General features: G+C 46.9%; 1 protein-coding gene and 1 non-coding gene across 2 annotated transcripts in view; both read left to right on the top strand.

The window, feature by feature from the left end:
- The first annotated feature begins 2,880 nt into the window (after window positions 1-2,880).
- Window positions 2,881-22,631, top strand: part of OTOF (otoferlin) — a 91,375-nt gene continuing 71,624 nt past the window's right edge. The window contains exons 1-2 of the mRNA XM_043917743.1: window positions 2,881-3,026; window positions 19,167-19,225. Of these exons, the coding sequence (XP_043773678.1) occupies window positions 2,948-3,026; window positions 19,167-19,225 (138 nt within the window). The 5' untranslated portion in view covers window positions 2,881-2,947. The remainder of the gene's footprint in view (window positions 3,027-19,166; window positions 19,226-22,631) is intronic.
- Window positions 13,428-13,562, top strand: LOC122704167. The gene has a single exon (XR_006343783.1). It is a non-coding gene; the product is annotated as a small nucleolar RNA SNORA42/SNORA80 family (small nucleolar RNA).

Here is a 22,631-nt window from a genome sequence, read left to right as displayed (position 1 = left end):
GTGAAAGATGTAAAAGAACAGCAATTAGTTCAGGGTGCCACACTCCAGGAAGGTGGTCCTGATGACCCCCACCCCCAGACAAAGTCCAGTGCCCACTCCCTCCCTCGACTCACAGTTTCTGAGCTGATTCCGCCCATGGACCCTTTGGCCTGGGTTCTATGCGTCTGTGTTCTCTTCCATTTGTTGCTTTTGCTTGAGGGCCAGTACCGTATCACATGCACGTCTGAAACCCCCACACCTGGTACTAGGAGGTGTTCACTGAACAACTTTACTAGAAAGTTGTACTAGAAAGTGAAAGTCACTCAGTCATGTCCAACTCTTTGCCACCCCATGGACTATACAGTCCATGGAATTCTCCAGGCCAGAAAACTGGAGTGGGTATCCTTTCCCTTCTCCAGGGGATCATCTCAACCCAGGGATCGAACCCAGGTTTCCCACATTGCAGGTGGATTCTTTACCAGCTGAACCACAAGGGAAGCCCAGGGATACTGCAGTGGGTAGCCTATCCCTTCTCCAGCAGATCTTCCCAACCCAGGAATCGAACCGGGGTCTCCTGCATTGCAGGCAGATTCCTTATCAACTGAGCTATCAGGGTAGTAAGAGTCAGCCAAATGGGTAATAGTTAGGAGAGTGGAAATTAAAAAGTGGGATCTGGCTTAGGTATCAGAAGGGTCAGTGGTTCAGCTGACAGGTACTCTGTTCTGACCAGGTGGAATTGCTACAGCTTTATAGATATGGAAACTGGAATTCAACAAGGCTACAGGCCTTGCTTAGGGCAAGTTCAAGGACTTTTTCCTATAGGAGGCCTCATGAAACTCAGCCCCTTCTTGAAAACCTCCAGAGGGCCTAGGGAGGGGATGGACATTTTTCCCCTGTAATGCACCTACAAACCTTACAAAGATCACCTGCTAGCCTTAGGGCTGGAACATGCTAGTGAATTTACTTTTTTAAAAATGGAGACATTCAACATCTATTTAATTAGACATTCACTTTTATTGCATAAATACAATATTCTAAAATATTCTTTAACTCAATATGTCTAGATAAAAGTGAGAAAGAAGAAGAATTTGAGGAAGGGAAGAGAGAGAAGGAATTAGAACACAAAGAAATAAAAAAAAAAATAGGATAAAGCAGGAAGGAAACACCTAGAAGGAAGGAAGTTCTTGCGACATCCTACAGGTCACTTGGACTGTAGAATTCGAAGGGAGTAACCTCTTGTCAGCATGCTGTTAGAATTTAATATTTCTTTGTTTTTAACCTTTTGACTGTTCAGCTAGGTCACCACGCTCACTCTTTTATCCTGTCAACGGTCACTGAATATCCTACTATCCACAGGAGACTGTGCAAGCCTCTGGGGCTGCAAAGGGGCATCGCTCCAGGGTCTCCCAGTTGGGGGGTCGGGGGAAGTAAGTGGAGCAGTCCAATGAAGCAGTGGATGAGAGAGGGTAAGGGCATCACAGACAAGGACCGATCCAGCTCAGGTGCCGTGCGGCTGCAGAGACACTTCCAGCTGAGTCTAGCCGAGATGCTAAGGGTGCAGCAGGGCATTCCATGCAGAGCAAACGCAAGAGCAAGGGTGCAGCTGGCCCTGCAAAGCCTCCAGGCTCAGGGATTCCAGCCTCCCGGGTCTCTTACCCCCTGAGCCCCTCCTGGGTGTGCTGTTAGAAGAAAGGAGGGGCAGTTCTCCTTTGATCCTTGGAAATTCTGCTGCAGACACCCCTTCCCCCATCCCTGGGAGCTGACAGTTCTTCCCCAGCACATCTTGCCACCCCTGGCGGTAGGACAGCGTGGGGTTAGTGCCTGGGACCTAAAGCACTGCCCTTAGTAAAACATAAGCCTCTGAGGCCTTCACAGTCAGGCATCTCCAGTCACACTGAGCCTGGCTCCTGGGCTCCCCAGAAACACCACTTCCACCCTCTCAGATCCCAAGGGGTCAGGACTGGCCTCTTAGGGTCATAACCTCCATGAAAACAGAAGGAGGAAAGCATTCATCTTTCCTCTTAGGGCTTCCCTGATGGCTCAGATGGTAATGCAGGAAACCCGGGTTCGATCCTTGGGTCAGGAAGATCCCCTGGAGAAGGAAATGGCAACTCACTGCAGTATTCTTGCCTGGAGAATTCCATGACAGAGGTGTCTGGCAGCCTAGACCATGGGGTCACAAAGAGTAGGACATGACTGAACGACTAACACTTTTCTGAGGGTCCGGCCAGCAGGCACAGCCTGGATGTTGCCTGGTAGATGCTGGTTTTCCAGTGGCAAGGCCCTGGGCTGGGATTTCTACCTAGCACAGTGTGACCCCCCTGAACAACCAGGCCTGCCCCATCCAGGCCCCCTGAGCCTGGTGGGCAGCAGCAGCCCTGCTGGCCAACTTGACTGGTGGGGGGACAGCGAGGATCACCCTGAAACTGTGCAACAGCCTAGCTTCTGGTGCACAAAGATCATCAAGTTCCTTCTCCTCCATGGGAGGGGGTGCCACCCCACACCAGCCTACCCCTCTCATGCCCAGTCCTTTCTGCCCATTCCTGGTGGCAAGAGAGCTGGCCCGGCAGGCCCTGCGGAGGGGTGGGCTGGCAGCCCCGCTCCAGGAGCTGTGAGAAGACACCTGAAGCTGAGCAGAGCTTTATCTGGGAGCAGGCAGCTGCTGAATAATGAATTCAGACTGTCTGTGCTGCTAGGCTGCGCTCAGGCACACCACACACACACACACAGATACAAACACGCTGGGCTGACAACTTGGAGGGGCGGGGGCTGGCAGGGCTGTGAGTCTCTGTGAGTCGCTGGAGGGAGCCGCTGGGTTTGGTTGCCTTGGTCTCTGTGGGCAGCATCGGAGGGAGAGGAGGCGGCGGCGGAGAGGAGGGAGGCGTGAGTGTGCTGAGTGCTCCATCCACAGAGCTCGCTCCTTCCCCGGCTGCTCCCACCTGGCGGTGCCCGGGCTCCCCGCACCAGCATGGCCCTGCTCGTCCACCTCAAGACTGTCTCCGAGCTGCGGGGCAAGGGCGACCGGATCGCCAAAGTGACTTTCCGAGGTAGGGAAGCCCCCATCTTATGGGGACCCCCTGCTCTGGGCAGACGGGATAGAGCAGCGAGGGAAGGAGGGGTTGGAAAACTTCTAGCAGGCTTGGGGCAACGAAGCTTCTCACGGGCAGCTGTCTGCCCCTTGCCAGGCTAGCCATTATGATTTCTCTAAAATCAGGGTCCCCCTATTTCTGTATCTGCGTGTGTGTGTCTCCCTGCACTGGCCAATGTGCCAGCCAGAGGATTGTAGAGTCCTTGGCCTACAGGAGGTCCTGGGGAGACAAAAGCAAGAACCCCACCCCAGGCTCAGGGGACCCTGGGCCCCCTCCTCCTCTCTCTCTCCCTCCTGCAGGCTGGTTTCCTTGGGCACAGAGTGGGGGTGGGGTCCCAGCCTGGAAGACCCAGGCTCCTAGAAATCAGCATGATGGAGATACTGTTGGCTTCTTTTAGGTCTGTCTGTGGTCAGGGATCCTTTGAGCCCCACAGCCTCTCTCACTGTCAGTTCTCTTCCTAGCCCCCTAGCATCCAGTCAGCATTTACTATGACCTCTGTGCCACAGCTGGTGGCTGGGCATGACCCAGGCCTGGCCCTCGACGAGCCCACATCCAGTGAGACAGGAGGACCAGGGGACAGACAATAGGACAGGTGCGTGATACGATGAGGATGGGGACAAAAGTAGCATGCAAGCTACAGAAGCAGCACCCTGATGCAGGCTGGGGGTAGGGTAGTCAGGGAAGGCTTCCAGGAGGAGGTGACACCACAGCTGAAACCCAAGGGAACAGCAGGAAGGAGTAAGGTGAAGAGGTAAGGACAGAGCAGACAGAAGCAACAGGATGCCCAAGGTCAGGAGAGGAGCTGGAACATGGGAACAGCCCGAGGCTCCATGAGCCTGAATCCCAGAGTAGGTGTGAGCAAAGCAGAGGAGGCAAGGCGACCTTCACTCCGGGGACAGTGGGCAGTCCCTGAAGACCAGGCTTACCTCTGCTTTTTACCCACCCACCTCTGCCTCTGCCTGGCCACAGCCCAGCCCCCTGGGCCAGGCACATCCCTGGCAGCCTTTGCCCAAAAGCCAGGTGCTCCTCACTAGACATGGCCCTTCCTCCCCTCTAGAGGGGCCTGAGGGTGGGGGCGGGGTGGGTGAGCAGGGGAGGAGCTGAACAAAGCCGCCAGACTAAAGAGCAGAATGAGCATCGGGGCCCAGGCTGGACACACGTCTGCACCTGTGTCAGGAGGGAGAGGGGAGCCCATGGGTCAGCCTTCCAGGAGGTCTCCAGCAGCCCCTGGGGCATCCATATCACCCCCTTGGTTGGGCCAGCTCTGGGCACTAGGCCCTGGGTTGTCCTGAGGCTGCTGTCGTAGGGACGGGCCCAGGTAGAGGGGGCTGCGGCGTCCCTGCCAACAGGAGGGAGAGGAACCCCGACAGGAGGGAGAGGAACGGGGGCCCGGCTGCCTGTTGCTTCCCACACCCACCCAGACTGCTTTCTCTGCAGTGCCCTAGAGCTCCACGTGCCACCTGCCGACTGGTGCTGCCTTTAGAAAAAGCCAGCCTGTCCTCTCAAGGGTCCCTGTATTGGACAGAGCACAGTATTTGGGTCTTTAGCTACAGGTTGCGATGTTGCTGCTATGGCAGGATAGTCCAGGCTGCACATACCAGTCTCATTTCCAGGCAGAGAAACCAAGGCGTAGAGAGATCCATGTATCCTTGGTGGAGGCACCGAGGCATGGTGGGCCCAATCCACAAGTCCTCACCCCCAGCCCTAGTTCTCTGCCCTCAAGTCCTCTTTATCCCTTCTGGTGAGCCGGGGGTGAGCACCTTGTTTGTCTGATGTTCACCTTTTTCTTTGAGTGGTGGGGCCAGTCCTAGGCTCAGGAACTAGCCTATTTGCAACCCGTACCCTCTGGACTGAGTGGAGGGTCCACTTCTGAGCTCTGCCTCTCAGGGGGCTGTGGTAGGTAGAGCTCCCAAGGAGGGGGGTTTGGGCAGCAAAAACAGGCAGATGGCAGGTTTCCAGAATAAATCCACTGCAACAAACAGAGATGCCCCAGTCATTCACCTGCTGCTGCCAGCAGTTGACTATAAATGCCCCCAAAGACCGACACTGTAATTCAGAGGAAACTGACTCACTCTAGAATGTTCCACAGCATCCCCTGCACACAACCACTGGTGTCCAGGCAAGTCCCCTGCAGGGAGAAATGAGAAGCCAGTGAACAGTCAAAGGGAGATGCTGGCCCTGAGCTCCCCAGATCCCTTGAGCAAAGCTCAAGCCCAAGTGGTATAAGAGAGCACCAGGTGAGTTATGTGTGGCCCTGGTACACAAATTGGTTGAAATACAGCTTGACTTTCTGTGCTGTGCCCTCTAGGGCACCGAGGAAAGAGCCCTATGGGACTCTGGTAGAGAAATCTCTAGCTATGGGGTCAAAAGCCCTGGGTCCCACCTGGGTCCTGCTCTGGACTTCACCTCTGAAGTCAGTTCATCTCTGAACCTCAGTTTCCTCATCAGTAAAATGGGCATGATAATGAAACTCATCTCATCAGGTTGCTGGAGAAGGAAGTGGCAACCCACTCCAGTATTCTTGCCTGGAAAAATCCCCATGGACAGAGGAGCCTGGCAGGCAGCAGTCCATGGGGTCGCAAGAGTCAGACACAACTTAGCGACCAAACCACCATTACCACCACCACCATCACCATCAGCATCAGGTTGCTTCAGTGAAAAAATTAGGTATGGGAAAGCATTTAAGTGACCTCTGTGTTTGTGAGGCGGCCGTTCCACTTCTACTTGGGGTGGCTGCTGGCCTCTGAGTCATCTTCTCTCCAGCCCAGCTTCCTTCTTCTGTCAGCTAGGAGGAAGGAAAGAAGGTACCATGGGGGAGACAGAGAGGAGAGATCACCTCAGAGGTTCCAACCTGTGCCAAGAGCAGGCAAACTGGCCCAGCCTCTGCTCTGCAGGGACCCCCCCCCCCGCCCCCGGCTAAGATGTTCCACAGGAACCCAGGCTTGGGGTAGACTCCCTCCCCCCAGATCCCTGTTCCCATATGAGCTGGGCAGGCACCATCTCCATCCCCAACCACCCATGTTTTCCCTCCACTCTGGGTCAGCTGGCCCTTCTACCCTCAGGCTCACTCGGCCCACACCACCCAGCTCCATCTGTAGCTTTTGACTCTCGCTGCCCCAGTGGCCCACTCCTAACTGGGGCCTGTCCTCATTCATTCATTCCCTGAATGTGCTGGCATTTGTGGCCAGGCCTGGAACCCCCGAGGGTAAAGAAGATGCAGTCCCTAACCTCAGGAGTCATGGTCCATTGAGTCAGACATGGAGACACCAGAAGGTGCGGACCCCAGTCCCCTCATGCTTGTGGACCACTGAGCCTTGTGTCTCTGCTTCACGTAAGCAAGACAAAGACCATGGTCCTCATTTAATCCAGAGGCTTTAATCAGGACTGGGAGGTCTGGGAAGGAGCCATCCTGACTACAGGACGCTACTCAGAAGGAGGCAGTGGGAGCTTAAGTTGTCCTTTTTCAACTCCTGAAATCATTCCCAGCATCAATCACAGCCACGGAAGGCAGGGTGGGAAGGGCCTCTAGGATCCTCCAGTCCAACTTTCTCCCTGTTTCTCAGCCCCTTCCACGCCCCTGGCCATGACTGTCTGGGGCCAGCCTCCTGGCCCTCCCTTGCTCTCCCTCCCTGAGCTTTCTTGCCAGAATGCTGGGCTTGGGGCGTTGATGGGTGAGCTGGGTGATCTCTGGAAGCTGGGTCTGATCTCCACATAATTCTCCTGACCTGGTCATTGGCATAGAAGTTTGCTTTATCAACACTTCCCCCTTGGCCCAGCTGACTTTTCCTCCCTCTCCTTCTCCCCACCCCACTCCATGGGTTCCCAATACACTGACTTCTTGCCATTCCCCAAAGGTGCCAGGCCTTCTTTATCTCCAGGCCTCGAGACATTGTGTTTCTTCTGCCGCCTACACCTTGAGAACTCCCACTGATTCTGTGCACCCTTCGAGGCCCAGCTCAGCTGTTACCTCCTCTATGAAGCCCTCCCTGCCGGCCTTGCAGTACTGTATGCACACTCCTCCCACCATTCACCTAGGGCACTCTATAGTTCAGAAGCTGCCCCTGTTTATATGCCCCTAAGGCTTCCCAGGTGGCACTAGTGGTAAAAAATCTGCATGCCAATTCAGGAGACATAAGAGACATGGGTTCGATCCTTGGGTTGGGAAGATCCCTGGAGGAGGGTATGGCAACCCCCTCCAGTATTCTTGCCTGGAGAATGCCGTGGACAGAGGAGCCTAGTGGGCTACAGTCTAAGCACCTCCAAGACAGGAATCTGATCTTAGCTCTCCTGATTGAGCCCTATGCTAGGCACTGGGCCAGGTCATCAAAATGAATAGGAAATGGCATGTTTTTGAACTTGTTAGTGGGTTTGAATCCTTCGTCTGTGGCACTGCCCCTCTGGCTTAGTTTCCTCAACTGTGAATGTCCCCGCCCCCTGCTATCTATCCGAGAGAATCTTCCAGGGCCCCAGCAGGAGGCTAACTTCATCCTCTAGCAAATGTTGGGGAGTCCAGCTCTGGCCCACAGGTCAGAAGTAAGAGGGGCTATACAGCCCCCACCCCACCTGCTTCATGGAATATGCTTATTCTGAGCATCACTGCCTAGAGTGCAAGGTACACGGTGGGGCTTTAAAAACCAGGATCTCACAATCCAATAGGGGAAAGAAATACGCGCAGATATAATGGAGAAACATTGCCAGGCATAGAGGGCCAAGGTGTGCTTAGGGGCAGGGCATAAACTGCAAGATGGCAGCTTGCCCCCATACACACGTAAACACAGAGGTCAAGGAAAGCTTTTCAAGAAGACAGAGGAGACAGAGGAGGCAAGCTTAAGGAAGCACTTAAGCTGTCTTAAATAGCTGCTTGCACAAGTGGAGATGTGGAAGGAAGGCGAGAATCTTTGCTCAGGGGAGACGAGGCCATTCTGGGTGAGGGACTGACAGGACCAGAGGCCAGAGGAGTGAAATCTCAGTTAAATCCAAAGGCCGGGCAGCCACTAGGTTTGGCTGCAGCAGAGGTGGCAGGCAGTCGGTGGAGGCCAACAAGCCCGGAAAGGAGCGCGGGGCTGGGTGGGTGACTTCGTGCTAGGAAGGGTTTGGGGCCCTTGCTGAGCACTGAGGACAAGATTCCTCTACTCTCTGCTGCCGCAGGGGCCACCTCAGGTTCCAAGTTAGATTTATTTTCCCATTAAAAAGGCGGAGCTTTCCCTCTTGGTGAGACATGGTTTCTCCGGAGACTTCTCTGCCATCCCTGATGAAGGAGGCAGAGAGGATCCCAGTGTCCCAGCCCTGAGATGCTCCTGAATGCCTGGACCTGCCTATGCACACTGGCCCCACTCAGCACCTCCTCTCTGGGAGGACATGGGGTGGGCAGTGTCCATGGTGAAGGCGGCAGAGGGAGGGGACACTTAGGACAGCTCTGCCGTGCACAGCTGGCTATGGACATGGCTCCATGCCTCTGTGGGTCCCCTGAGGGACGTGTGCCTGCCTCCTCCACTATTCACAGCACTCACAGGTGGGGGGCAGGATCTTCTCTGCCGAAAGCCCTTGGTGATAAATGCTCCCCCCCACCCACGCCAACCCAGCCAGAACAAACCAGCACAGACCTCGGAGAACAGCAGAGCATGCTAGATGTTGCCCAGGCCTCTCCTGCTCTGATGAGGAGGAGATCATTTTATGATGTTGAAACGACCATAAAATTGGCCTCTACAATAAACGGCCCTCAGCAAAAATGCTGCTGGAAGGAAATGTCCTCAAGATCAGACTTGCAAATAATTTCCCTGAATTGCAAAGTCTTGGTTATCTTACTCACCTTTACTGATAACACAAAAGCTATATCCCTTCCACCTACCCGCATCCCTGGGTCCAATCTTTTTTTTTTTTTTTCCATTATTAACTTTTTAGAATGGAAAATCTCAAATAAATACAAGAGTAGGGAAAATAGTATTAGTACAATTGCCCTCAAGTTCTCCCCATGCAGTCTTAACAGCTATCAACTCATGAATAACCTTGTTTCATCTGTACCCCTTCCTACTCCCACCCTCCAAATTATTTGGAAGTAAATCTCAACATCACACCATTTCCTCTGTAAATATGCAGTATATAGATATAAAAATCAAGGGCTCAAAAAAAACCCACATATCATTCATAAAAAATAACAATAATTCATTAATATTATCAAGTATTCAGTCAGTGATCGTTTCTGATTGTCTCATTGATGTCATAAACTCCTTCCCAATTCACTAAAAGCTATATTTCAGTGTGTTTTGTAAGTCAAGTATTTAGTCATCAGTTCACTCCTTTCATTCATCCAGGTAATGATATTCATTGAGAGCTAGTTATGAGCTAAGTGCTATTCCAGGCAATGGAGTGACAGCAGTCAATGAGACAGACATGGTCCTTGCCCTCAAGGGGAAGACAGCCATTGTACAGGTCACTGTGAGTGTGATGAGTGTCCTAGAAAGAAAGTGACGGGTGCCAGGCCGCATGAGGTGAGGGAGGCCCACTCAGATCAGGAGCTCCCGGATCCTCCCTAAGAGGGTGAGTCAATGAGATGAAGCTGGATAAGCACACAGGCCCAGGGAGGAGATTTGCTGAGCAAGGGGTGGGCTGATATTTAAACACCCTTGAGCGAGTACAGTATGTTGGCAGAGGCAACACTCACAAAAGGTCCCAATGCAGGCAGCGGGGCTCCTGTCAGTACAGATATAATGGTGTGGAACTGTGTCAAGGGCTTGGGGAACAAGGAGTGCTGGCAGGGCCTGGGCTGGGAGTGGGTGGAGGGGAGGCTGGGCTCAAACACAGAGGGTCTTCAGCGTCACACCCTGGAGTTTGAACTTTGCCTTGTGAGTCACCAAGGCTCTTGGCAGGAGAATGGGGTGGGAAGATCTGATTTGGGGAAGCACACTCTGGAGGTCAGAAGCCCAGGGAGGGGCAGTGACACAGGCAGAGGGTTGAACCTCAACAGGGGGCTGTGGGTTTGGAGAGAAGGGGTGGCAATTGTTCGGAGAAGGGGCAGCTCTGGGGTTGACGGTAAGCAGGAAGGTAGGGCCAGTTTGCCTCTGGATTCCGTACTTGAGTACCTGGGTAGACAGTGAGGCCACCAATGGGGCGGGCAAGGAAGAGCAGGTTTGGGGCACACGAAGAGGATGGGCTTGCTGCAAGTCATTCTGGTGAGTATGTCCCTGGGAAGCCAGAAACTGGGCTTGGTACCCTGTGTACGCAGGAAAGGGGTTGGAATCCAGTGGTGGGGAGTCCAGATGGTAAGGTCTAGGAGAAGGTGAGATATGCTTGGTTCTTACAGGACTGGTGTGGGATCCAATGAGAACGTTGATATACATGAAAGGCTCTACAAACAAACTGTAAATTGCTGTGCAACATAAGGATTATGCTAATTATTCCGGGGCCCCTCATACTGCAACCTTCTACAGAGAGAGAAAGAGAGTAAACTGTGCCCTGGGGACCCCATGGCCCCAAGGATTGGCGGGGCAGGAGTTCTCCTGCCCATTGTTGACACCCCAAATTCTGCCAGATGTGAGGATGATGGGGCAAAAACACCTGGAGCCATCACCATCCAGGTGGGCTCCTCCAGCGCAGGTACCTCACCAGGTTCCCGGGAGCCAGCACAGTGCACAGAACAGACCCCAAACAGAAGAGACAGGGAAGCAGGACAGCTTATAGGCGCAGCAGGAGAAGCCAAGCAGTTAGCAGCGGGGGATACTGAAGCCGCTGAGCCAAGCAGCACCAGTCAGTCGTTTGTTTCCTCCCCTGACAGTTCCAGAAAGGGCTCCTGAGACAGAGAATACCACGTGATCATTTCTGCCTTTGGCCTCTTGTCTCCTTCCTGCCTGGATTGATCTTCCCCCAAGAGATTGGCTCAACAGTCATCGCTTCTATTTTGTTTTATATTTCAGAGCAAACAGGCTCATCAACTTAACTGGAGGTCAGTTTTCACTCAACGGCTTTTTTAAAAAGCCAAGGTTTAAGAAAAAGTCAGGACTGCAGTTTTAACAATATTTTTTTTACTCCATTTAAGGATGTAAAAAGAGTCACCTGTCCATTATGCTTCATTATCTTCCCAGTGCCTGACACAGGGAAGGTACTCTGCACAGCTTGTGGGTCACTGAGACCTCAGCCTCGTCCATCTGTCACAGAGTGGGAGAACCCAGGATGCACCAGTTGCTGAGTGTGCGGCTGGTTCTGTCCTAGGCTCAAGGGGAAACACCACACTCTCTCTCTACCTTAGTGCCAGGGTCTGAAAAAAAATGGGAACCAAAGCCATCAGTCACACAGAAGAATCAGTGTGAGGCAGCACCTGCAAGGAAGTACATTTGAGCTGAGCCAGAGGGATGGGGTTTCCAATCCCTGCCCTGCCCCTGCCTCTCAGGTGGATCCCTGACCTAAGCCTGAGTTTCCACTGAGTCCCTGGGTGTTAACAGGGTGAGGGAAGGGGAAATAAATAAGTGGAGGTAAGAAATGATATTTGAGTAAGATTTGTGCAAAACAAAGGGTAAGAGGTAGATGGGGCCTCCATCTAACTGAGAAATGGGGCAAAGGAAGGGACAACTTCCCCTGTGGGAACCCCAGGGACTCTACAGAACCCAAACCTGGCTCTCTGAGTTGCTGGCACTCTTTGAAGAGCACACATTATTTAAGGAACTGAAGGAATAGCTTCTTTCCTGGAAAATTCTTTTCAATAGAATTTCTTCATTCTACTGTACCCTCAGTTGTCATTATAAAATTCAATAGAATGTGTTCCTCATAGGGGAAGAAGTGTTATTACAGGAAAGAATCAGAAACAACTGAACAATAAAGTCCTTAGAGACATGGAAGATTTGACAGCATCATCAAGCACCTTGACTTAACTGGCATTTCTAGAACCTTTCACTCCCAAACTGAAAAAATACACATTCTTCTCATGTGTACACAGAGTACTTATCAAGACAGACCGTATACGAGGTAATTAAACAAGTCACAATACATTTCAAAAGACCAACATCTTACAGAGTATATTTTCTGACCCACTGGCATTCAGTTAGAAATAAAACACATAAGAGATCTTTAAAAGTTCCAAATATTCAGAAATTAAATAATACCCTTCTAAATAACCTGTGGTCAAAGAGAAAACAAAAGCAAAATTATGACATTTCTAACTGGATGTTAATGAAAATACAACACATCAACATTTATAGCTTTAAATACTTACAGCAGAAAAGAAAAATATATACAATCAATGATTTAGGTTCCTGCCTTAAGAAGCTACTAGAAGAAAAGCAAATTAAACCCAAGAATAGAAACATTATGCTAAGTGTAGCAAGCCAGGCTCAAAAGACCATATATCATAGGATTCCATTTGTATGAAAAGGTCAGAATAGAAAAAATATATAAAGACAGAAAATAGATTAGTTGTTGCCAGAGGCTGGAAAGAGAGGATGATGGAAAGTTATTGCTAATGAGTATGGGGTTTCTTTTGGGGTGATGAAAATATTCTAGAATTAGTGATGAAGGTTGCACAACCTTGTAAATATACAAAACTCACTGATTTGTACACTTTCAATGGGTGAACTCTATGGTTTGTGAATTATGTTTCAATAAATAAAAATAAATTCAATCTAAAAGATTAAATCCACAGATAATAAAAGAAAAGAAAGAGAAGACAAACAGCATAGAAAAATAACAGAGTTCTTTTAAAAAAAATAATAAAATAGGTAAAGTATAGCAATATTGAACAAGAATAAAAGCAAGAAAACACAAATTACCAATCTCAGAAAGGAAAGAGGGGATATAATTACATTAAAAGGAAAATGAGGGAATATTATGAATAATGTTATCTCAATAAATTTCTGCAACTCAGATGAAAGAGACAAATCCCTTGAAAAATAACTGACCAACATTGACACAAAAAAGTCCAGTACCTATTAAAGACATCAACTTTGTATAACAAGGATAATAATGATGTTGATGGTGGTGGTGTAAACTGCTTTTCCATAAAGAAGACTTCAGGTCTGGATAGCTTCACTGGTAAATTCTAAAAAATACTTAAATGCTAATCTTACACAAACTTTCAGAAAATAGAGAAGAATGAACATGTTGTAACTCATTTTTGATAAAGACTTTGTACAAATAGAAAATTAGAGCCCAATATCCCTCATGAACAAAGATGTAAAAATACTTAACAAAATATTAGTCAGTAGAATAGCACTATACAAAAGAGATAGCACATCAAAAAAAAAAAAAAGAGAGAGAGCACATCATAACAAGTGAGCTTTATCCCAGGAGTGCAAGGTTGGTTTAAAATTGTAAAAATAATGACTGGCTAGAACTCTAGTACCAATATTGAATAAAAGTGAACAACCTTGCCTTGCTTATGATATGGATATAGAAATGGCCACGTCCCCCTGGGCCTCTCATAGTGTCCCATGCCAGAGCAAACGCGGCCCCGAACCATTGCCTGGCCTCTGCCAGTAGACTGCAGGCACTGAAGTGGGTTGCACAGTGGAAAGAAAAGAAAAAAAAAAAAAGAAATGGCCAATAAACACATGAAAATGTGATCATCATTAGTCACTGGAAAAATTAAACTCAAAAACCAAAATCAATTACAACTCCACATGCACTAAAATGTAAAAGTCTGACAATAACCAAATGTTGGTGTGGATATAGAACAATTATATTTTTTTACATTGTGGATGGAATTATAAAATAGTATAATCACTTTGCAAATCTGTTTGGCAATTTCTTCCAAAGTTAAACATAAACATATGCTATAACCCAGTGATTCTGCTGTTAGATATTTCCCCAAGAGAAATGAAATGATAGTTGCACAAAAATACTTCTGCAAGAATGTTCACAGCATCTTTACTCACAACATTTCATGACATTGAAAGCATTCCCAGAAGTATGAACAAGAAAATGGATAAACAAATTATAATCTATTCATACTACAGAAATTGCTCAACAATAAAATTGAATGAATTACTGATATATGCAACCACAAAACTGCATTTTGGGTGAATCACAAAAGTATTACATTGACTGCAAGAAGTCAGACACACAAAACTACATTTTGTATGATACCATTTATAAAAGTTTAAAATCAAAAGTTAGAAATCAGAGCAGTGGTTTACCTATAAGGGGTAGAGATTGATGGAGTAGAGGGGTGCAGGGAGGGAGTGTCTTGAGAATTGGAAATGTTCTTGATCAATGTGTCTTGATTATATGGTGAGCACAAAAGTATATGCATTTATCAAAACTCGTTGAGTTCTGCACTTAAGATCTGTGAATGCAATACTGTAAAGCAATTATCCTTCAATTAAAAATAATTTTTTTAAAAAATCTGTGAATGTAAATTTTACCTTGTTTAAAAAAAGAGCTAATATACCTAAAATACCTAGACTTTGAAAAATATTACGTAAGATGAGGTAGAAAATTGCTCCTGATTATACACTACTAAAAATAAGCTACAAAATGTGATTCATAATAGAGGAAATCATTTTTATATTTAAGACACAACTTAAATGTCAAAAGAAAAAGAAGAACTCTTTAGCAGAATAATAGCCGTCTTTTAATTGGGTAATGAGCTATGTACTAGGTGTATAAGCACTATCACTTTCTCCATTTTATGGATGGGGAAACTAAGACAAAGACTGGTTAACTTCTTCGAGAGCATAAGACCAGCAAGTGATAGAGCTGGGCTTCGAACTCAGGGAGCCTGGCCCATGAGCCTTAACCAGCATCCTGTGGCCCCTTGTGCTTGTAAGGGACTTGATGCTTTACTCAGACTTTCACAGAAACAATCTCTTGCTGCCCCTCACAGTGGTTCCAGGATGTAGGGTTATCCAGGTTAATTGCCCCCAGGTTAGAGATGATGGGCTTCCCAGGTAGGGCAGTGGTAAAGAATCCACCTGCCAATTCAGGAGGCACAAGAGAGGTGGGTTCAATCCCTGGGTCAGGAAGATCCCCTAGAGGAGGAAATGGCAACCTGTTTCAGTATTCTTGCCTGGGAAATCCTATGGACAGAGGAGAGTGGCAGTCTACGGTCCATGGGGTCACAAAGAGTCGCGCACATTAGAGATGATGACTCCGAGACCCCAGGGGTTGAGTAGCCAGCTCCAGGCCTCCAGCCTGAGCCTCAGTACATGGCCCCAAACCTCGGCTAGACCTGGCTCTTTTTCGGCACACAGGGCCCTGCCTTCCCACAGTCATAGAGGTAGCTAATCTTTGAAAAGGAACAGGCTGATTGGAACTGGGGGGAATGAAAATAGAGTTGCTGTTGGGGAACAGTGGGAGAGAAGATTCTGGAGCCATCACAGCACTGTGATAGGGAATGGAGTGACTGCCAAGCCACCCTCCATACAATCCATACCAGGCAGTGCAGACGGTGAGGTCTGGCTAATTTGAAACAATGCAAAGAAATAGTAGTGGCAGGTCTCAGTCACAAGCAGAGGGCTTTGCCCTTCTTCTCAGCTCACACAGGGAAAAGAATAATGTCAGGTGCTGACACGGCCCAGAGGGCTAGGTCCTGGGCAAAACTGCCATGTCCCTGAAGTTTGTCCTCAGGACATTCTCTTTCCCCTTAATGGTCCACTCCCCTCAACCCCAGACCCTCTCAGGACCCCAGGACACCTCCCTTCACCCCAGGTCTTCCTTTGGGGGGCTGCTCCCTGAGGGGAGACCCTTCTCATTCTTCCCTTCACCATCACTATATTGTCCTGCAGCCCGCTCCTACCGGCTCTGTGGTCTGCTTCAGCCATTCAAACCTTTGCTCACTCTGTTCTCTGCCTGAGTCCATTCTCTCTCTCCTTCCCTCATTCTCTCTGAATTTCTACATTCTATCTGACCTTCCAGTGTTAACTGCCCATACTTCTACAATGTGTCCCTTGACCTGCTAAGTTGAAGTCATTTTTTCTTTCTCCTGTGTTCTCAATTTATTTTCACTTTTTTTGCATCCTAGCAACAAAATTTTGCCTTATATAGTAGCCTTTTACATGCCTGACCTATCCCCACCTTTGGATAGTAATAAGGTTCTTCAGATCGCATCCTGATTCTAATTATCTTTGTGAAACACCTGGCCCACCCTCCTCCATGGCCAAATGACTGTGCTTTCAGCAGAAATAGAAAACCCTCTTATGTGCGAGAATGAATGAACATACACCAACTCACAGCTCTGTCGCTTCATGCCTGCCTATTCTCAAGGTCTGGTGCTAGCAAGGTAAACTAGAAGAGAGCTGTTTGGTGCAGATGGGATGTTTCACACCCTTAAGTCACATTGCATGAAAGCTAGTGCTTCATCCTGCATGACAAGACAAGAATCTCATTTAGGGTTATCGTTACCATCTTTCTAAATTCCATATATATGCGTTAGTATACTGTGTTGGTCTTTATGTCAATGTACGGCAAAAACCACTGCAATATTGTAAAGTAATTAGCCTCCAACTAATAAAAATAAATGAAAAAAAAAAAGAATCTCATTTAGGATAGTAGTGGCAGCATGGATATTTCCAAACGGTAAATGACATACAACTTACTTCGATTAAGCTTTGGACTCCTGGTCCTCTCTATTTGGATATATCTGATGTCCTGGCACTCATTACAGTGTGCTCACAGAGTCTGCTATTCAAACTTCATTTATTGACTCAAGGAGGATTTTATTTCAAACCAAAGAGCTCAGCTCTATCCCATAAGCCTCCGAAGGAATGAAGGATGCTGTTCAATTTTCCCCATCTAATCTCCTGCTCATTCTATCCACAAAAGCCTCTCACCTGTAGGGAACAGCCATCTCCTTTCTCTCAAGCCTTATTCTCGGTCTCGGTGGCGACAATGATGATTGGATATTGGGATTTCAATGGTTTTGTCTGAAAGTCATTTAAAATGGAGCTGAAATGTCAACAAGACTGGTATTGAGTAGAGTAGATGTTAAGTGGAAATGAACTTGAAATGAGAGATGGGGTGAGTAATCCCCACTGATAACTTGGAAAGGGGCTCTGGTCTAGTGAATAGAAAAGGCCCACTGGCACGCACTGCCCCTGTACAAATCCTCCCAAAAAGTGAGTTTCCAAAACTGCTTAATGACATTCTCTTTTCTTAGTAAGTTGTCCTTTCCACTGTTCTGTACCATTGATTTGATTTTTTTTTTCAGGAAACCTTTTTTTTTTTTTTTAATATCTAGAGGTAAAATTTAGCTCATCCTGTTTGACAATATTCAACCACACTTAAATCCCCAGAGCCTGAGGCAATGAGGTTTTACTGCTTTTTGAAACAGAGTCCTGATGTAGAAATTCTGCAGTGGCTGATTTCGTGGTGTTTTATGTCTTTTCCAGTGAGGCTGTAGGAAATAGACAAGCAGAGGAAGGTTTGAACCCTGGTGGCTTCAGGCACGTTTGAACCCTGATAGCATCTTGCACTGTCCCTCCCACCCGCCCTCCCCTCTGGCTGGGTTGCTCAGCTTCACTCCAGGAATCCCTTGAACACAGCCATATCCAGGCTTCATTACCATCTTTCAGGATGAAAAGGCCTTTGATTATTCCGAACAGCAGGTCCTTGGGGGAGCCCCAATGCACAGATATGCCCACCTGATTTTCAATTTGTGTTGCATATTGCCTGCAGGAAAAATTAAAAGAGGCTCAGGTACCAACCTTCATGCTTCCTCTCCTCTCCCGGCTGCCTTGGGGTTTGTCGTTGAGAGTTTTCTTTTCAGTTTTTTGTTTTGCTTTGTTTCGTCCCCGGTTAGTGCTAAAGAGTCTTTCTTTCCCATCTGTCTACTCCATATCTATTTTTTGTGTCTCTAGCTTTTTCTTTATAGCTTTGTCCCCATTATCTGAGATGCCCCACATGCCTCCCCCCATGCCCGTGTCCTCCAAGCGTGCACACACACACACACACGTGCACACACATGCACACACACATACACACACATAAACATACACACACACACCCCCTTCCTCAGACCATCCATCTAGACACAAACGCCCTGGCACAAATCCCTGGCTACCTCCTTGTCAGCTCCATACTGAGCTAAGACTTGCTTCTAAATTCTTAAAACCAGGCAAGCCCTGGAGATCTCTGTACCAACCCTCATTACACAGATGAGGCCACCAAGGCCAGAGGAGAGAAGTGGATCCCAGGCAACTGGGGCCCCATCACTGTGGAGGATCAGAGGGGACTCACTCCAGTGCCTCCCTGGCTGGGCGCTGATCCTGCCAGGTCTCCAGGTGTTTCCAGGGAGAGGAGCATGGCATGCTGCCCGCACCCCCCGCCCCACCAAGTCTTTCCTGATTCCCCAGCCTGCCCACTGGTGACAACCCACAGTAACCTTCAGAATGGGGCAGATTTCAACCTGGAAGTAGCACTTCAGTGAAATGGTCTGCTGATTTACGTTTGTTGTTGTTCATTTGCTCAGTTGTGTCCAACTCTTTGCGACCCCATAGACTGCAGCACGCCAGGCTTCCCTGTCCATCACCAACTCCCAGAGTTTACTCAAACTCATGTCCATTGAGTCTGTGATGCCATCCAACCATCTCATCCTCTGTCGTCCCCTTCTCCTCCCGCCTTCAATCTTTCCCAGCATCAGGGTCTTTTCCAATGAGTCAGCTTTTTGCATCAGGTGGCCAAAGGGTTGGAGCTTCAGCTTCAGCATCAGTCCTTCCAATGAATATTCAGGGTTGATTTCCTTTAGGACAGACTGGTTTGATCACTTTGCAGTCAAAGGGACTCTCAAGAGTCTTCTCCAGCGCCACAGTTCAAAGGCACCAATTCTTCGGCACTCAGCCTTCTTTATGGTCCAACTCTCACATCTGTACATGACTGCTGGAAAACTGCACCACCTGGGAAGCCCTGGTTTAGGTTGGTGGGGACTTGAAAGCATTCTTTCAGTTATAAAAGAAGCACAGTCACTGAAAATGTCAAACTCAAGTGGTAACAGTAAAAAAACAAATCAAAGCCATGATGCTTTCAATATCTTCTCACTTCCCCTGCCCACTGCTAACCACTCTTAATGGTTTGAGATTTTTGTCCATTTACAAATAAAAGAACAGTGTTTGGGGTTTTTTAAATAAGCAATTTGCTGTCCAGGGAGGGCTGACTATAATTTCCTCTTTTCCCCACCAGGGCAGTCCTTCTACTCCCGGGTCCTGGAGAGCTGTGAGGATGTGGCTGACTTCGATGAGGTAGGAAGCCCTTGGGGCAGCACAAGTCCCTGCCCAGAGGGGAACCAGCACCTCCCTGCTTCCTGGGTGTGCACTGGGCCCGCACAATGGAGGGGGCGGGCAGGTAGGTGGAGGAGCGGCCTGTCCAGAGCTCCCTGCTTCCTGGGAGGAGGCAATGTTGGGAGCTGTGGAGGCACCTTCTTGTCCCCTCCACCCACACCCCTCTCAGGGACCTCTGTACAGGAGATCCCCATGTGGAGTGACTGGCTCAGAGAAGGGCCAATGGGTCCATTCAACAGGCCTAGAGTGGTTTCCCTTCCCATGTTCCCTGGGCATAAGGAAGCCCTTGCTAATTGACCTGGCTTCCCACAAATACAGTCTCACCCAGACCTCACCCCTTCCTCTCCAAGAGTTAGTGGACTATTTCTCTCACTGTGTCTTCCCAGGAAGTTGTTTTGTTCTTTGGAACCTGGGTCGGGAAGACCCCTTGGAGAAGGGATAGGCTACCCACTCCAGTATTCCTGAGCTTCCCTCATGGCTCAGACAGTGAAGAATCTGCCTATAATGCGGGAGACCTGGGTTTGATCCCTGGGGTGGGAAGATCCCCTGGAGGACGGCATGGCAACCCACTCCGGTATTCTTGTCTGAGAATCCCTATGGACAGAGGAGCCTGGTGGGCTACAGTCCATTGGGTCAGGAAGAGTCAGACATGACTGAATGACTAAGCACAGCACATAGTTATTTCCCTCTTTTTATTCCGTATTTCATATATTTGTGTCTTCTCTCTGTTTTTCTTGGTCAGAAAGAAAGAAAATCTCTTGCTAAAGATTTGTTTATCTTATTAATCTTTATAAGGAACCAGCTTTTGGCTTCATTAATCTTCCCTGTTGTTGTTCTCCATTTCATTGATTTCTGCCCTATTCTTAATTATTTCCCTTCTGTCTATTTATTTTATTCTACTCTGTGGCTCTTTTCCTAACTTCTTGAGTATGAAGCCTTTATTTTTAACTTTTCTTGTTCCTTAATAAATGTATTCAAATTTTGCTCTATGTACAGTTTGAACTGTATTCTATAAACATTTACATATAATATCTTCATTATTACTTGTTTTTAAATATTTCTTACATTCCTTTATGATTTTCTTTTTAAACCCAAGAGTTATACAATAATGTGTTGTTAGTTTCCAAATATATTTGTGAAATTATAGCTCTTTATTTTATTCACTTCTAGTTTTATTGCATTATGATCAAAGAACAGAGTCTGTATGATATTGATCCTTTGGAATTTACTGAGACTTTTCTTATGGCCTTAATTTGAGGTCATCAATGCTCCTTCTGTTTAAAAGGAATTTGTTCAGTGTGGGGTTCTATCTGTAACTCAGTATAAACTTGTGTTTATATTATATAAGGTCAAGCTTATTATTAATATGATTCATTTTTTCAGAGGTCCTGTTTATTTTTCTCTGCTTGATCTATCAATTTCAATAACGATGTAATAAAATCTACTGCTACAATTATTGATTTATAGTTTTCCCCCTCCAGTTCTATCAGTTGTTGCTTGATGTGATTTGAAACTTACCAATTGCCTGTTGCATTCATTATGGCTGTATCATCTTGCTTATTTTTCCTTCTACCAGTATTTAATGTCTTTCTTTGTCTTTTATGTTGTTTTTGCATTAATTTCCACTTTATCAGATATTCAAGTTGTTATCTCAGCCATTTCATTTAGTTTGCCTGGTATATCTTTTTCAATCATTTTAATTTCTTAGTATGTATTATTTCATGCTCTTATTTTCAATAATACTATGTTTTTAAAGTCAAATGTGTCTTCCTAAGGCATATATTATTAGATCTTATTTTTTTCCTCCAATATGAGAATCTCTGTGATTTAATTGATTAGTTTAATCCATTTACCTCTGAAATTGGTATTACTATAAGGCTTATTTCTACCACCATCTTATTTTATATTTTCCATTAACCATAATTTCTGTTTCTTGTTTTCCCCTACTTTCTAGCTTTCAATCGGGTAAATGGAATTTTTCTTGTTAGTTGGAAAGCTATGCATTCTATTTTTGTTTTCAAGGTAGCCACCCTTCCATACTCATATTCATGTAATTCTACTGAGCACTCAAACAAATAAGTAATTATAATTTCTCTTAATATGACAAGTCCCTTAATACTCCCTCATGCTTCTTTGATTTTCCCACTTCAGTCCACATCCTAATGCTGATATTATCTAGATTAGAATTTTAATTCTAGTTTCTTATGATTGTGTGTTCCCTTTTTCCTTCATTTGTCCTAGCCATCTTTGTTCTTTTGGAAGACAATAGTCTTTACCACGATACTTGATCACCTTTACTTCTCATATCTTTTGAAGTATCTCTTGGAATTATTTTTCTTCTTATTTGAGTACCTCCTCCAAAAGCATTTTTAATTTGAATCTTTATGTAGCAAACTTTCTAAAGCTATATAAATCTGAGAATGTATTTCTTATTTCTTCAAATCTGAATGAGAATTTCACTAGATGTGAAATTTTAAGCTTGAAGTTCTTTCCTTCACAGTTTCAAAAATATCATTCCCTATTCCTGGTGGGAAATTCAATGGTCACTGATTCTTGTCCATTGGTGGGTGATCTTTTCTCTCTGGGAAATAAAATACAATTCATTTATCTTTGAAGTTCTTAAGTTTTAATATATTTTGTCCAATTATGGGTTTCCTGATATTTCCTGTTGTGCACTATTTTGTGAGCTCTTTCAAATCTAAGGCCTTTCAGCTTTCACTTATCGTAGAAAATTCCATCTCCATTATTTTTTTCAAACATTCAGTTTTTATAGTGTCCTTGCTGCTTCAGTTCCTGTGATCAGACGTCAGTACTACTTAAGCTCCATTTCTTAGCTTTTCTGTTCTGTTGTTGTTGTTGTTCAGTCATCCTTTCCTGTTGTCTTCTGAGGGAGTTCTTCAAATGGATCTTCCAGGTTACTGATGTTCTTTTTCCTTATGACTCCTTGAACTTGTTTCGTATTGCTGATACCTATTTTTATGGACCATTCATTCTAATGATCCTGCTCCAGTTGTACAGTTCAGTGTGTTGTCTTTCTTTTATAGACGAGATACTCTCCCCATCTCTTTACTTTGCTCTGTTTGAGCTCCCTTGGTGTCAGCACTCTGGTAATGAGTACTGAGCAGCCATCAGAGGCTGCTGTCAGTCTGTAGGGGCTGAAGGGCAGGCAAGAGCACCAGGGTGGCAGGGGGTGGCCAGTCACCACAGAAAGAGTCAGGGTCTCATCTCTAAGCCTTAAAGGAGAGATGTGGTTGACAGAAGGCATGCAAGACTTTTTAACAAACTAGCTCTGGGGGTTCAATGAAAAGAGGTATGAGGCAGCTGGTCTATCAACAGCAATTTGTATTAAACCTCATCCCAGTAGGGT

This window comes from Cervus elaphus, chromosome 11, assembly GCF_910594005.1.
Source record: "Cervus elaphus chromosome 11, mCerEla1.1, whole genome shotgun sequence".
NCBI classification, from domain to species: domain Eukaryota; kingdom Metazoa; phylum Chordata; class Mammalia; order Artiodactyla; family Cervidae; genus Cervus; species Cervus elaphus.
Note: the sequence above shows the minus strand (reverse complement) of the source record. Positions and strands in the feature narration are given on the sequence as shown.